The sequence below is a fragment of the Suillus subalutaceus genome (assembly GCF_016647625.1).
Source record: "Suillus subalutaceus strain FC151 chromosome Unknown DFJ58scaffold_146, whole genome shotgun sequence".
Taxonomy (NCBI): Eukaryota; Fungi; Basidiomycota; class Agaricomycetes; order Boletales; family Suillaceae; genus Suillus; species Suillus subalutaceus.
This window is the reverse complement of record NW_024540395.1, coordinates 85935-101729: the sequence shown is the minus strand read 5'-3', so window position 1 is coordinate 101729 and position 15795 is coordinate 85935. Positions and strand designations below refer to the sequence as shown.

General features: G+C 47.4%; 3 protein-coding genes across 3 annotated transcripts; 1 reads left to right on the top strand and 2 right to left on the bottom strand.

Annotated features, from left to right (window-relative positions):
* Nucleotides 1–4979: 4979 nt before the first annotated feature.
* Nucleotides 4980–7825, bottom strand: DFJ58DRAFT_718558 (uncharacterized protein; the record flags this gene model as incomplete). The annotated part of the gene is made up of 9 exons (XM_041384491.1): nucleotides 4980–5305; nucleotides 5354–5752; nucleotides 5805–6176; nucleotides 6226–6405; nucleotides 6486–7192; nucleotides 7239–7389; nucleotides 7419–7456; nucleotides 7481–7727; nucleotides 7804–7825. The coding sequence occupies 9 exons, from the start codon at nucleotides 7823–7825 to the stop codon at nucleotides 4980–4982; spliced, it is 2442 nt and encodes an 813-aa protein (XP_041238595.1).
* Nucleotides 7826–9887: 2062 nt separating this feature from the next.
* DFJ58DRAFT_646808 (uncharacterized protein) lies at nucleotides 9888–10094 on the bottom strand (the record flags this gene model as incomplete). Its single annotated transcript, XM_041381439.1, has 1 exon — nucleotides 9888–10094. A coding segment is annotated over one exon (207 nt), but the record flags the coding sequence as incomplete, so codon positions are not given.
* A 2273-nt stretch (nucleotides 10095–12367) lies between these two features.
* DFJ58DRAFT_733369 (uncharacterized protein) lies at nucleotides 12368–14236 on the top strand (the record flags this gene model as incomplete). Its single annotated transcript, XM_041386291.1, has 7 exons — nucleotides 12368–12481; nucleotides 12543–12708; nucleotides 12766–12855; nucleotides 12916–13605; nucleotides 13659–13828; nucleotides 13878–14059; nucleotides 14107–14236. 7 exons carry the CDS (start codon nucleotides 12368–12370, stop codon nucleotides 14234–14236), a joined length of 1542 nt encoding a protein of 513 aa, XP_041238593.1.
* Nucleotides 14237–15795: the final 1559 nt, after the last annotated feature.

Sequence of the window (15795 nt, the reverse complement as noted above, 5' to 3'; positions counted from 1 at the left end):
TATCATGAGAATATCAACGGTTTTCGAATACTGTCCTGCTCACCCCAGTCGTATATTACCACGACGCCGGTGGCAACTGTAAAACCGCAAGTCGATGTTAGATTGCGGCTAGTCATGAACATCACCAACTAATACGACGAACCAATCCAATAGCTGTAAAATAGATTCTCATCGATTATCGGCCACCAACCGGGATCATTTGAGACTATGGTCATAATTGAGGGATGCGTTTGAGCGAGTGGGGAATGTCGGGGTGTATAACAATAGCGTTCGTGCTAGATATACTGTCGTTCAGCGCTTTTATCGCCAAATAGGTATGATGGAGATGGATATCTGATCCCGTCTCATGACCCTTGATTGGGTGAAGTAAGTATTGCGGTGCGAAATCAAGCAAAAAGTGGAAGCCCTCGATCGAATCAACACCGATTTTGATTTGCAGACTAGTATTGAGCACACTGCTACTTGAACATCAGGAAAGTTCCAGTCGTTGGTGACGTCTACCACTCACTCCCAACACCATTTTCGGGGTGTTCTTGCTGCATGTTTGCATAAATCGAGTAGTTCCATTTGAAACCATGTAGTCATCGATCTAACACAGGAAGCGTGATGAGATTGAAACAAGCATGTGTACTCTCTTCAGCCTTGGTAGCTGAGCCCGATGCGTCACAGCTCCTCCGATTACTCTCATGGAATGCCGTTCTGCAGCATAGCATCAGAGAAGTCAGATAAGAAGCTGTGACACAGGGTGAGTCGAAGCGTAGTAAATATAACTCACCTTATCATTTACCTCGTATGCTTGAATCATAGGACTATGAAGAGCGAATAATGCAAAGCGCACTATATCTAATGCATTGCACTGCCAGACACATCCCGAATCATGATTGATATATGTTGAATACCGTTATACAACACCATCCAAAGGTCGAAAGGGAAATAGCACATGGGAGACAAGAAGCCTGTAACATGCCATAATCCCGATTTCTGATTGTACAGGCTTATGTCGATGGTCACCATGTTTCAGTAAACTGTAAGAGTGAGATTCCGTCAGATGAGCAAAGAACTCACTGGCAGACTACAAAAATTACACGTAGTCTGATGTTTCCACCTCGTACACGTATAGCTCAAGTCTGAGGAGTAAACATCTCACCATAGCGCGCGATGTTTGTAGTATTAACCAGCTAAAATTTCAATGCATGTCGGTGAGTCAGAAAATATCGCATAGTAAGTATTTGCAGCTTACGGCTTTCAGTGACCCATCCAATGATCCGCCTTCGAACTTCATGATAGTCTCGCGAACTGAAGATGGGAATCGAGGACACGAAACCTGTGCCGGCAGCCTGGTCGGTAAATATTGCCAGACATGACGGAGGTAGATCGTGGAGGTAAGCTGCTAAGCGGTACAGCCCAGGACCGGTAATTTCCGAGTGCTTACTACAGTCGACATAGTTGAATGTTGTTCCGCCATCGTTCGTGTGTCTGTGTCGTCGTCTATCTCGTCTTGTACTAATGTGTGCATATTGTGATGATCATTCAATGATCGGTATCATCTTTAACATTGCGAAAGCGTTCAATTATCTAGTCGAGGCCTTATCTACTGCGGCCCACCCGTATACAGCCATGCTGAGCGGTCCGCCGATCTGCGGGAACCAATCATACATGTGGGAGTCTGCATCCCAAGAACTTTGGCGCTCGCGTTGGAGATGGCATATTAAGAGTGCGTTGTTCTTTGCTAGCTATAACTTGACCTCCTCCGTTACTCTGAATCTGCGTACGTACTTGTCCAGGAACTGAACCGTTGAACGTTCATGACACCGCAGTGCCGCTTCACCTGTATTATTCATACTATGTTCTTGAACCACTGGCGCTCTGCATTCAAACCACACCCGAGGACGATCAGCCCATTGATCGATGAAATCATCCATTCTAATGTTCAAGGTGGGCTTTCCCTATGAGATTTCGTCTAGTATAAGCTCTAACTTACTCCCTGCGACCCACATATTCTTCCACTCACACTCATTCGCGCAAGTCCGGTTCCGATGGCATCGACTATACACCGTGAAACAGAGCTGTTGCATATAAGTCATCTGAGTTTCCGCGAATCATGAATCACAGTCACTTCTCCTTCTCTCTGTGCTCACATATAATGAATGTTGGATCAACTGTCTGAGCTCAGACTGGCGTGCTACTCCAATGACCACCGGTGAATGCTAATGTTTGTTGGAGTGCTCTGATCATTCTCGGACACAGATGACGTCGGTGTTGATCCAACCATTGTTAAGCTTGACCGTAACTACGAGTTATCTTGCGCGGAAGTACACAACGAAAAGATTTATGATCTTCTTGCTGAAATGACAGAGGATACGTCGCGGTCACAGATTCCTCGCTCCAACACCAGTGCACAACTCGCTGCATTCCGTTAACATCCGTCTAGCCTAGAGGCATGATTCGTGTCGGCTCTGCATGATATCTAGCAGGACTGAGGTGTTATCAGCCCTCTGGGCTTCTACGATTACTGTCACTTCTTTTCTCCCATCTGCCCAGATAGAGAAGATAGTCCTAGCGTGGACGTGCTAGTGTATCAGATGTGAGCTCAGATACGCTACTTCTACCTTGATGTGGTTTGCAGAATTTCCCCCTCGCGCTCAGGTGCAATTTTCCGTCAGAATCTGGGCTGCCGTGGATAACGGTCACTTTCTCTTCCTTCTTTGTGTTCAGCCACATGATCTGAATCAAGTATTCCATGGGCGCATGTAATTTCTGATTTATCAGCTGTCTGGGCTTAGACGCGCACCTGGGAGTCGGGACAGCTGATCATCACCTGAGGTGACGCGAAAACTTTCAAGCATCTGCTTGCCCTAGAAGCGACTGTGATCGATACCAACAGGTGTATGTATGTATACATGACTGTATCTCGTTCAATGCTTTACTATGAGGATCGTGCTTAGCAGGATGGACTCCACTGAGCAGACCATTGCAAGGACCGTGTTTTGCAGTCACATTGGTAAACGCTACTGCAGTGCGATTCTGATGTGGAATCAGCTGTCTAGGCAACTTATACTGATTCTCGTTGTATTTTAACATCGGCATCAAGGATTGGGTTGGTTGCTAGACCTTCCAGATCACTTCAGTCACCCCTGTTAAAGTACCTCTTAGGTACATATATTCTGGCTTACAATCTCACCTAAGAGGCATGATCTTAGGCGGTATTCCCAGCCAATGCAGGTTATATCCCGGGCCAATTCAACACTTTCCCCACGAAGCCTGGGCCTGCTGGGCCAATGTATTTGATCTGTCCCATGACCCATCTGGGTCATCCTAGATACTTTATTATATGAATACACAGGGGGTGTCAGGGGTCATTTCTCATGAAAAATTACCCACACATTTAGACACTTAGAGTATAATGTTTGTCTTCATAAGGTCCTTGACCTACGAATGGAGGAAGTGAAAAGAAATATGTGGCGAGGGGGGGGGGGGGGGGGCGGCTTGTCTTTGAAGATGTGGAAGAATGTAAGTTGGGTAAGGTTCTTGACCTACAAAATCCAAAGCAGCTGGAGGAGGCAGGAAGAAATTTGTGGTAGACAGGGGGGTTGTCTTTGAAGATGAGGGAAGAATGTAAGTTGGGTAAGGTTCTTGACCTACAAAATTCAAAGCAGCTGGAGGAGGCGGGGAATAAATTTGTGGTAGACAGGGGGGTTGTCTTTGACCTAGAAATCCTTCTTGACTGTGCCCTCACTCCAGATACTGACATATTTACACTCCATCTGGTTAATTTGCACAATTGGAACATACTCTGCACCACAATACTCCAGGTTTTATTGGAGTAAGTGTCATCACATATTACTGTGGATGTAAGCATAAAAGCGGAAAGAAAAAGGCAGTGACTGGTCAATGCAGGATAGCCCACTGCTGTTTTATATGGTGACTGGGCTGACCTGGCTCTCTCCTATGCATGATGCGGGCTAGCCCACCGATATGGTGACTGGGCTGACCCAGCACTCTCCTATGCATGATGCGGGCTAGCCCACCGCTGGTTTATATGGTGACTGGGCCGGCCCGGCACCTCTTCTACGCATGATGCGGGATAGCCCACCACTGGTTTATATGGTGACTGGGCCGACCCAGCTCTCTCCTACGCATGATGTGGGCTAGCCCACCGCTGGTTTATATGGTGACTGGGCTGACCTGGCTCTCTCCTACGCATGATGCGGGATAGCCCACCGCTGGTTTATATGGTGACTGGGCCGGCCCGGCACCTCTTCTACGCATGATGCGGGATAGCCCCACTGCTGGTTTATATGGTGATTGGGCCGACCCAGCTCTCTCCTACGCATGATGTGGGCTAGCCCACCGCTGGTTTATATGGTGACTGGGCCGACCTGGCTCTCTCCTACGCATGATGCGGGATAGCCCACCGCTGGTTTATATGGTGACTGGGCCGACCTGGCTCTCTCCTACGCATGATGCGGGATAGCCCACCGCTGGTTTATATGGTGACTGGGCCGACCCAGCTCTCTCCTACGCATGATGTGGGCTAGCCCACCGCTGGTTTATATGGTGACTGGGCTGACCTGGCTCTCTCCTATGCATGATGCGGGATAGCCCACCGCTGGTTTATATGGTGACTGGGCCGGCCCGGCACCTCTTCTACACATGATGTGGGATAGCCCACCGCTGGTTTATATGGTCACTGGACTGGCCCGGCACTCTCCTACGCGTGATGCGGGATAGCCCACCGCTGGTTTATATGGTCACTGTGCTGGCCCGGCACTCTCCTACGCATGATGTGGGATAGCCCACCGCTGGTTTATATGGTCACTGGGCTGGCCCGGCACTCTCCTACCCATGATGAGATAGCCCATGTCTGGGATGCCCCACCATCTTTGAATTCTAAGATGGGATAGCCCATGATATATTTGCACTTTCCAAATATTGTCTAATAGCAATCACTCAAGAGTTTCGGATATTGCTACAAAAGACTATATATCATATGAATCCGAGTCAAGATCTATATATGCTCCAGCCAATGCAGCTTCCTCCAATTCATCTATCAATTCATCATTCTCCCTCTCCTCATCAGACTCCCAGTCATTCTCAGAATCATACACAGCAGCTGTGCCATCAAGACAGCTTGGTTGATAATACATATTAGCAGCCTCAGCAAGGTCATTCGGGGTGGGGCCCCATGAGTCAGGCAATGGCCAAGCACAAGGGATAGGACGAACTCGAGATTGCCAATGCACAACAAGACCACTCAACAAGCGAGCACGGAGGTCGAAATGAAAGCAGAGATCTTCATTTTCTTCTAAATATACTATCAGTGTCACGGCAGTAGAATGTTGTACAAACTTACCTGCACGAGTGCGAGCCTCCTGCAAGGCATCCCACTCAGCCATCATCCACTCCTGGAGAACACAATGTTCTCGCATGATACGAGCCCTTTCCTCATTGCACCGGTCTACCTCAAGTTGAAACTTAATTGCTGCGCGCATATTTTCATCCGCTAGCCAGGCAGGTGGGGCCATGTCATTGCCGTCAAGTCCAACATCTTGCCAGATGTCATCATCTACGTCAAGCTGAAAGATACCAGTCGGAGAGATAGAATGAGGCGCTATCGCACCGGCAGGAGCCTCGCCTCGTCGAATTAAGTCAATTGGTTTACCACAGAGGTTGTTGTAAGTTGTGACGAGCTTTCGTATGGTAGGGTTGCGCCGTTGAATTGAAGCTTCTGCATGCACATGAAGCTTGTGCTCTAGATCAAAGATAATCACGGACATGTCAACATATTGAAACGAGCTACATACCATTTACTGTCTGACGGTACGACTGTTCAAACCTCTCAATTTCAAATTTGCGCTGGCGCAGACGTTCACGAAGGCGTGCCTTGACAGCTTGCGCATCAAGACGAATTTGAAGGAATATACTACGTCGGAGTTGTTGAAGATTGTTAAGTTGCCCGATGCCAAGGGATGCCTTCCATCGTCGCAGAGTATCAGCAACTTTGGACCGGTGGGTGCGTTCGTCTGCAAGTTGAAGGTTGAAGTCAACATTGTTAAGAGTGTTGCCAGCACAGAGCTGCATCTCAAGAGCATGAACGGAATCGTCCAGGTTACTGAGTGTTCGCTCGAGGGTCAAAATCTTCGATATTTGCTCGTCATTGTTGGTTTTTGATCTCCCTTTCTATTAATGTTAGGGAAATATGAAAATATAAAATAAAGCACGCACTGGATAATGGTTTCGTTTGGTGCTCGACCTGAGCCCTCCATTCCGGGCGTATATTAGCTTCATCTACAGAGAGTTGTCGAAGCGCATGTTCTGCACTGCTCTTCTTTGTCTGGCAACGAGTCCATCTGCGACTCAGCCACTCGCCAAATGTATCGAGATTTTTGCCATCAAGATGCCGAACTTGCGCATTCAGCACAAAAAGCCGTTGGTGGTACTATCTTAATGTTAGTCAGTCAAGGTATACGAATTAAGATACTTACCCCAGAGACCCGCAAGGGGGGGGATCAACATCTTGAGAGCGCTCCACAGGCGCTCACAGCCCTCTCCGTCAGAAAGTCCAAACCCTTCACATTTGCGAGGGTGATAAATAAGCTGACAAGGCCACTGATGTCCGTACGCGTGAAATACGGATATAGAAAAGATGATACGTGAGAGAATACCTTGCTCGAGAAGTTGGTATATAAGACAACTACGCTCGAGCTGACATGCAATATCATACAAGATACCGACGGTCATGGTTGGCGGAAGATGTTCGAAGAGCTTTTTAATAAGTGCAAGCGCATAATATTGTTTTTCACCTGCTGATGTCATATTGACCAACCATAAGACACAATCATGACGACAAAGTAAGGCCATGATTCCCGTATCGGCGAAGAAACGGGTGCTAGCTTTCTCTCGTTTTTCGTCGGCAGCAAGAAAAGATTCCCTGCAGGCATCCAATGTCGATACAGGGATGCGCATACCATCTTCGTACCCGTCTTCGTCGCCTTCCGGCTTCTTGCGTTTTGTTCCACGACCAGGTAGGGAGCCTCGACAGGCAAGTACGTGAGCTTCCATCCGTGCGACCTCTTCGTCCGAAATGAAAACTGATCGTGTTGGGTTTGGCGGATCTAGGCCATCGGCCCCATGTGAATTGGCTGACCGTTTCTGTGTGAAGCATGCATCGATGCATACATGGCAATATAGCCTGCAAAAACATCAGCACAGGGGAAAACATGGTAGGATCGACATACTTGAGACGCGAACCGTGATCCTTTTGCCAATCCTGCATTCCAAAACAAACTGGACAACGTGAACGGAGATAATCACTTGGTTGTGCGGGCAAGACTTCGTCCCCCAAAGAACGCGAAGGAAGATGTTGTGAAATGAGGCTGTATACGTGGTCTCCAGCATTCATCACAAGGACTGAGTACCAATGATACGCGTTACTGAAGCGGCGGCGAAGATTGTCCTGAAGATGCCAGAGTTAGCTTACTTCAAAAAAGAATCGTGCAGGCAGACCTTGGTAGAAAGTTTGTAACCCCGAGCTGTTAGAAAAACTTCCAATGCTTCACACCAGGCTGTTGTATTGGGGGTGATCCGTACAAAAAGAGTCCTAATGAGCTCTAGTACACGTAGGTCAACAGCAAGAGATGGAGCTATGGGTGCACATGCAAATAGCCCCAACTTAAGAAGTTGAAGGGGTGCGGGTGCGCAGGGGCAGCAGTCAATGTTCAAAACCTCTAAATCTGGACTATGGTCAATTCGAGCCACATAACAATATGGTGAGTTCGTACAATTGAAAAAAACACAAGTCACTTCTAAAGTCCTCCTGTGGCATGAAGCCGTACACTCGACAGGATCATTTTGAAGTGCAGGCCGATGACGGAGCGAAGAAGATTTGTATTGATATGTGAGGTATGGACCGATTAGCGAAGGAATCACTTCATTTGACCAGCGTTGCCACTGATTGAATTTTTTCTGCCGCCCATTGGAGCGGAGGGATTGGAAAAGAAGTGGACATTGTCATAAAACGAAGGCCTGTCCTGGTCATTTGGATCAGGAGGTGGGACATCAAGCCGAGGATTGGAATTGGAAGCAGTTTGTTGGGCGAAATACCGCCTACCCGGAAGTACTAGAACTGGAGGAGGACCTGGAAGATGAAATGCGTTGCTTCCTCGTGGTTTCCGGCGCTTCTTGACCATGGACGGTGTGATTAATATTTGCTGCGAATGACGACGGACAGGAGTTGCAGGAGTAGATGTTGAGGTGATATTCCGTGGATGTGGTCCTCCATCCATGGTAGATGTTTCTGATAGGCACAAAGCCTGCAAGAATATTGTGACTGACTCGAAGTCAGTCAACAAGCACAGAGGAACACGAAGTCCCAGTTCGTATGACCTATGTAGCAAAAATTAGTAGATACTAGCCTGGGAGGAGGATAATGGTCATGAACGCCAGTGATCAACAAACAGTGAATAGCACCGGAGCAACAAGTCAATAGAATTCACCAACAGAAATTGTACATGAAAGAACCACGCTGCGTAGCAACTCACATCAACGAACAAATACAGAAGCGAACAGAAGTGAGTGTAAATCGTCTATGGACCCGCGTAAAGTATATGAGGGACCACGGGGGGGGGCGACCTGTGTTGTCGTAAAATGATTGTACATAAAACAGGGCACATTGCTTCATGCGTTGCCACTTCTCTCCCTCGGGCATTGACTCGGTGAAAGGCTGTTTGAGATCTTGAGGAGCACCGTCCCATGCGATCAACACTTGACGAAAATTCTCGAAATATGGAAGAGCATCCTGGAAAGACTCAGCATTAAGTCCATCATTCCGAGTCGAAAAATCCTTATCCCACATGCTGAGGGCATGCTGGGGAAAAATTCCACGGAGCAACTCCATGCGACGCTTCTTCGCCTCCCGATCCAGCCGCATATGACCGGCAAGATGTTCATCGAGTTCCAGAAGGTCGTATCGGAAGCTTTGCTCGCAAATCTCGTATATGATCTGTTGAATGAGACGATGCGGCGGATTCTTGAGCGTCGCTGCTTCGATTTTCTGACCCCTCCATTGCAACATCTGGGATCCAGTCCAAAACTGGCGTAGGAGCGATAATTCATCTCCAAAGAACAGGTCGAGTTTGGCTTTGGACTTGCCAGTCTTGCCTGATGGCATCTGACCACTTGACAACGAGGGCTGTGGTGTTGTTGGCTGCGTGATCAATAGATCACGCCAGCTTTGGGACCGAGGGAGCGGAGATGGAGGCGACATATAAACATGCCTCAGCCACGACTCACGGCATGCCAACCAGTTAGCGAGATATTTCTTCAGAGACTGCGAGGAAAGGACGTTGACAAATAATCCAGGGTCGGGGAGCCTGTATCCCTCATCCATTCTTGCGTGGGTTGGCTTGACACGACTCAAATCTTTGTCCGCGTGAGTCATAGCCGATGCGAAGAAGGTGTTGATGTTGGGCATGAACGGGTGAGCCACGTCGCACCATTTGTCACGTCCAACTTGAGACTGGTTCTGGCGCAGAGCGGTCGGTTCATCTAGATAATTGTTAGATAAGAATGGTGAACCGAAATTAGACACTGCACTCACATACTGCGGACTTATTTTTCGTGGTCTTGGTGGGCGCTTTACCCGATGACGGCTCTCTGGAAGCTGCAAAGCAATTGACTTCGGTTTGATCCATAGGGATCTCTTCAAAAGTAAGGTACGGTTGACGAACCGCAGCCTGGCGTTGATGATCACTTGGACCCTTGTAACGGATATCGAAAGGTTGAGCGAAGTTCTTAATGGGATGGAGGTACATCCCAAACACAAGGTCGGCAGGAGTGAAGGGAATGACTTGGCGGATGTTAATCTTATCATCGACGAGCCTGACATCTCATATCAACCACACAGGTACACCAGCCTTGTGGAGCCTCAACGTGATAGTGGAGTCTTTGGTGAAGCACCCCATCCAAGTCTTGTTGACCCCGTGCGCTTTGTCCTCAAATTTCAACCGCAGCTCAAAGATCTCAAGGTAATCCATCATGCTCCATATCTCCAGAAATCGCCTCTGAAACTCGGCCAAGATCATCACAATATCTCGCCAAGCTCGCGTCTCTTTGAAGTGTTCAAAAACAGAGCGCAACCCGGTGACCCATCCAACAACCGCGTCTTGCTTGTTTTCTCGGAACAGCTTGTAGGAGCCGACGCGCTTGTTAGCCCGCTCGTACAGTCGAAATAGGTGATCACGGTGGGTGGACTTCAGCTTGCCAAAGACATGACCAGGAGATAGTGGCTCAAAATCGTCAGAAAAAGCTGGCGACCACCAAGCATACCACAGGTCAGTGCTAGGATCATGGAATTTGCGTCGTGGAATGGTAAAACTCCAGATGTAAGCGTCTGCGTACATTTGAGGCCACTGGAAAGGATCCATCGCCCAAAACTTCCCATCCGCCCTCGCTTGCACAATATCGGAGGGATTGTCGTATAGTTGGGGAACGAAAGTCATATTAGGCGAAGTGAAAACGAGTTGACCGTCATAGGCGAGAGAGCGTGCGTCTGTAGCTGTGATAGCATCTATATCAAAATTAGAGGAGGATCACAGGACAATCACCAAGGGCACTTACTGTCACCGTCGCGTAAGAATGGTTTAAATTCACGATGTATTGTCAGAGGCATCGTCAGAGGGACTGCGAATAACGAAAAGGTGACTATCCGATGAGAGTGAGTAATCGAGCGACGAACCAATAAAGGCACGGTAAGTGCAAGCTAAGAGGAATCTGAACGTGATGAAGGGTACTGTAACCGAAGTTAGAGTAGCGAGTGCTATTGCACAGTAACACGAAGTCACTGGAATAGTGTTGTCTACCGCAAAGGCAGAATAATCGACACCGGCGATGGGAGGAGAAGGAAGAGTTGGAAAGAGCAAAGGAAAAGGTAAAGGGTAAAGAGTAAAGTTAGTAAAGGCGCAAAGTTGTGATTACGCCCTGGGATAACCCAAATGGGCTTGTGACAAATGAGAATTGTGAAGTGACTCAGAACTTGTTGGAACATTCGCCAACCTCAGCCAACTACGCCGCCTTCCTCCTCTCTATTCCTGCACTCATCTACCCCTCGACTCCTCGTGAGCTGCCTTCGCGGTAGCTAACACTATCTGAAGTGACTTCGTGTCACTTCAGATACACTACACACAGTCTGACTTTGCGTCAACTTGTTGGAACATTCGCCAATCTCGGCCAACTACGCCGCCTTCCTCCTCTCTATTCCTAGTATCGCTTTACGACTCAAAGCGTTTCACAACGTCTTCCGGACCCAAGGATCGTCTTTGTGGCTTGAACTTGATTATCCACTTAACCTGATCAGTGTACGTCGTCCCCTCTGAGATAGCGAGCACCATGACGATTTCTAACTGCAATGCTGAACACAACTAGTACTTTTCTTTCCATTCCGTCCAATTCACATCAATATCCGCTGATGAGTAGCTGGGATCAGTGTTAGTGCCTCCTTCTATAATCCCTTGTGTTCTTTGACCTCATCAACAGCCAACTACGCTGCCTTCCTCCTCTCTATACCTGCACTCATCTACCCCTCGACTCCTCGTGAGCTGCCTTCGCGGTAGCTAACACTATCTGAAGTGACTTCGTGTCACTTCAGATACACTACACACAGTCTGACTTCGTGTTAGTACTGTTACGACCACTCAATCTTCCACCATCCTTCGATGTCCGGCTTACCATCTCGATTTGCTGTGACACCCTCATCAGTCTCTTAAGCTCCTACCTTTGCGATAGCAGATGTCGTTGGGTGCTAGTGTCGACGCTGTCTGGTAGCTAAGTCATAGTTTACTTTTCATCTTCCTGTACTTAACTCACTATTCCGTAATTGCTTTGGGTACTCTGCGCGCTACTTCAGGATGGCCTCGCCCGTTCCAAATGCGGTCTATGTGTCATATCTAGAGTATTGGAGTCTTCTGTCGAAGTTTGTTCGTCATCCAGCCGACGATCTTATGCATATAGTTCACCATAGGCGCCCTGTTCCTACCTTTAAAAACCGAGTATGCTCCAATTTTTCGCCATCAACTCTCTGTCACTCAGTCATTCTCACTACAGTATTTTCCTTCTCGTCTTGAGAATTTGCATGAAAACCGAGGTAGGTCCGAATTTCTCCATCACGTTGTCTGTTGTTCTAACTTACTCCTACATCAGCTTTTACTTGAATTCGCTGTTTGCGAGACTTCGTGTCTTGGCTGCTGAAAAGGACTTCGTGTTCTTCAAGCTCCTTGCTGTTGATATTTGAGGACTTCGTGTTCTTCAGGCTGCTTTCTGTTGTATTCATGTTCATAGATCTCTTTAGTCAATTTGTCAAGCTCCCTCTGCCATGCCTCCCAAAAAATCATCTTCCACCAAAAAGTGCGCTAACCCGCGGATGGAAACTCCTGTCATCGACTTCGTGATGCGTACCCGCAGTGGTGCGCCTATCAACCAACGCATGGTACGTTTATTTTTATTTTTATTTTATTTTATCACAAGACATTGATATTCGTCTTTGAAAGCTTCAGACTAAAACACTACCACCCGCCAAAAAAATCAAACCTACCCCCTTGCCGAGGGGGAACTCGTTCATGAGCTTCAACGACTACAGCGCCATCCTTGCCCGGCACGCGAAATCCTCCGTTGCTACCACAGAGCTGCACACTGACACTGAGTCTGATACCCAAGGTATGGGCGGGCATTCTACAAATCGAGTAACCACCCACTGACACGACTATTACAAAGACCACCCGAAGACTGATGACCTTGTCACGGACGATGAGGACAACAGTGAAGGACAAGCGGATGCTCACAAGGGCGATCCCAAAATTCATGGTATGTACCACCGTCTCCTATCAATCATTTTTCACTAACAGTCCTTGTTTCGTCTCCCAGAATCCTTACCCCCCTCTGATACTCCAGAGGATGAAAATTCTTCCTTGGATGGCGCCCCTTCCTCGGAGAACAACTACCCGTACCGAAATCGAGAAGCGAGGAGACGGGCTGAACACCGTGCAATGCTTGCTCAGCGTGATCCTTCCTCTTCGGAAGAGGAGTCTGACGAAGATGATGATGAATACAAAGAAGATCAAGAAGCCGACAAAGAAAAAGAAGAAGGCGACGACAACGACGACAACGACTTACCTGCGCCTCCATCAAAGACGAAATTGCCCCAGAAGCGCGCACCTCCAAAAGCTCTCCCCCCAAAATCCACAGTAACAGGGACTCCCCCATCCACCCAGGTACTCCAGGCTGCCATGCATGTGATGACGAAGTCGGTCGAGAAGAGTCCCGTCTCCAGTGCTCTGCCAAAAAGCTCCATGGCAATGGAGACTGATGACGACGACAATGACCTTCCCGTCACTTCTAGACCTGGGCGGCTGTGCCAGGAAGGCATAGACGACGCGCAGGAGCTCAGGCGCAAGACACTTCACGCTGCCAAGTTAATTGGTGACAAATATGGAAAATCTGCACGCACAATACTCATCGAGGCCGGGTTGTCTGTGAAACACTCCAGGGCCGAGACCCCATGGAATATGCACCAAGGATGGTACAAAGGAAAATATCCTCGAGAAACCGATGAAGGTGAATATTTATTTCATGTTGTGGTGCCCATACTGACCAATATCCTCTGGTAGAACTTAGTGATTGGAGAAAGAGACAGCGCGACCACTACTACAGCCTTGAAGACAGCGACCCGCTGTGGGATGACATACAAGCGCACTATGATGGTCACTTGGGCGGTGCTAGTAACAATCGATCGCGTGCCAGTATTGTTATGTCTACAAGGGACGCACTCGCTAAGCGTGTAAGTATTTTGACAGTACTTGTTTGTATTATGGCTTACTGTCGCAAAGTTTGCAGCTTATTCTCGCCTAGAAGGCATTGAGGTCATTGGCTGTGTCTTTGATTCGACTCCTGATGAGGCGGCCCGACAGGCCTCGGGTTTTGTCGCAGGCTCATCCACCTTCATGGATGTCATCAATGAATGCCAAGTGGACGCCCAACTTGCGTTAGATTGGATTATTACTGCAGCAAAGTACGTGGCTTGGAACTACTCTAAGTTTAATCTTACAATGTGTCCAGGGCAAAAAACTACCAGCTCGCAATGCCGCGGTTTGGGGGGGCATATGATATTTTGTTTTCGAAGCCTGGTGAAGCCCCACGGGACCGTTACCGACGTACAGTGGCTCAAAAAACTGTCCGCATGTTTTGACATTTTTCACTATCTATGATATTGTGTGAGAATGAACAAATTCCTCAAGGACATACTTATACCACATTGTAGTATGGCTTCAGGGCTTTTATTTGAGCCCTACACCGTGGGAATCGGCGGAGATATGGTGGAGATATAAGGCTTATAAAATGATGACTCATGTGGACAGTTTTTTGAGTGTATATTAAAACTATATAAATCATTATTTATGACACCATAAAAATCATGCCACTATTATATAAATTATAAAGTGGTGTCATTATGTTATTTTATGACTATATCTAACTATATAAACCAGAATATCTCATGTATCATAGTCATAATCACCATGAAAGCCATCTCCTCTGCTCAAAGAGATAATATCCTCTCTCTGTCTTATGCTGGCCTCTCTGCTCGCCAAATTTCCTCTAGAACTGGAATATGCAAGTCCACTGTGGCCAAGTTCATCAAAGAAAGCCACCCAGACAAGGAAAACTCTTGTGGAGGACGTCCATCCAAGCTTACCTCTACTGACAAAAGGGCTATTATCCAATATATCACTACAGGAAAGGCTGATAATGCTGTCCAAGCCACCCATTATATCAATTCCACCATCACTACCCCTGTCTCTTCACAAACTGTGAGGAATGTTCTCAAGGCAGCTCATCTCAAGGCAGTAACAAAGAAGAAAAAGCCTCTTCTCTCCATCAAACATAGGCAGAGAAGACTAGCCTTTGCCTTAGCTCATCAACACTGGACTGTAGAGGACTGGAAGCATGTTATATGGTCAGATGAGACCAAAATCAATAGGATTGGGTCAGATGGGAAGGTGTATGTATGGAAAAAGAAGGGAGATGGCCTAACAGACAGAGAGGTTAATGGGACTGTCAAGTTTGGAGGAGGTTCTTTAATGGTATGGGGCTGTATGGGATGGAATGGTGTGGGAATGCTTGCTGAGGTTGAGGGGAAGATGAATGCTGAGCAGTATGTGGACATTTTAAATGACCACTTGCTGCCTAGCTTGGCAGAATCAGGGATTGATGAAGAAGATATCATTTTCCAACAGGATAATGATCCCAAGCACACATCCAGAAGAGCTAGGGAATGGTTTGAAGAACATAACATCAATGTTCTTGACTGGCCAGCACAGTCTCCTGATGTCAATGTCATTGAACATCTCTGGGGAACACTCAAGAAAAAGCTTCAAGCCTATGAAAACCCCCCTAAAGGAGTATGGGAGCTTTGGGAGAGAGTAGCAGTGGAATGGGGGAAGATCACAGCTGAGGATTGCCAGAAATTAATTGAGAGTATGCCTAGAAGGATAGAGGCAGTAATTAAAGCCAAGGGAGGTCATACAAAATACTAGAATACCTGGTTATTACTGTAAAATACTTGAGTCAAAAAACTGTCCGCATGAGTCACCATTTTGTGAGCCTTGTATCTCCACCATATCTCCACTGATTCCCACGGTGTAGGGCTCAAATGAAAGCCCTGAAGCCATACTACAATGTGGTATAAGCATGTTTTTGAGGCATTTGTTTGTTCTCACACAATATTATAGATAGTGAAAAATGCCAAAA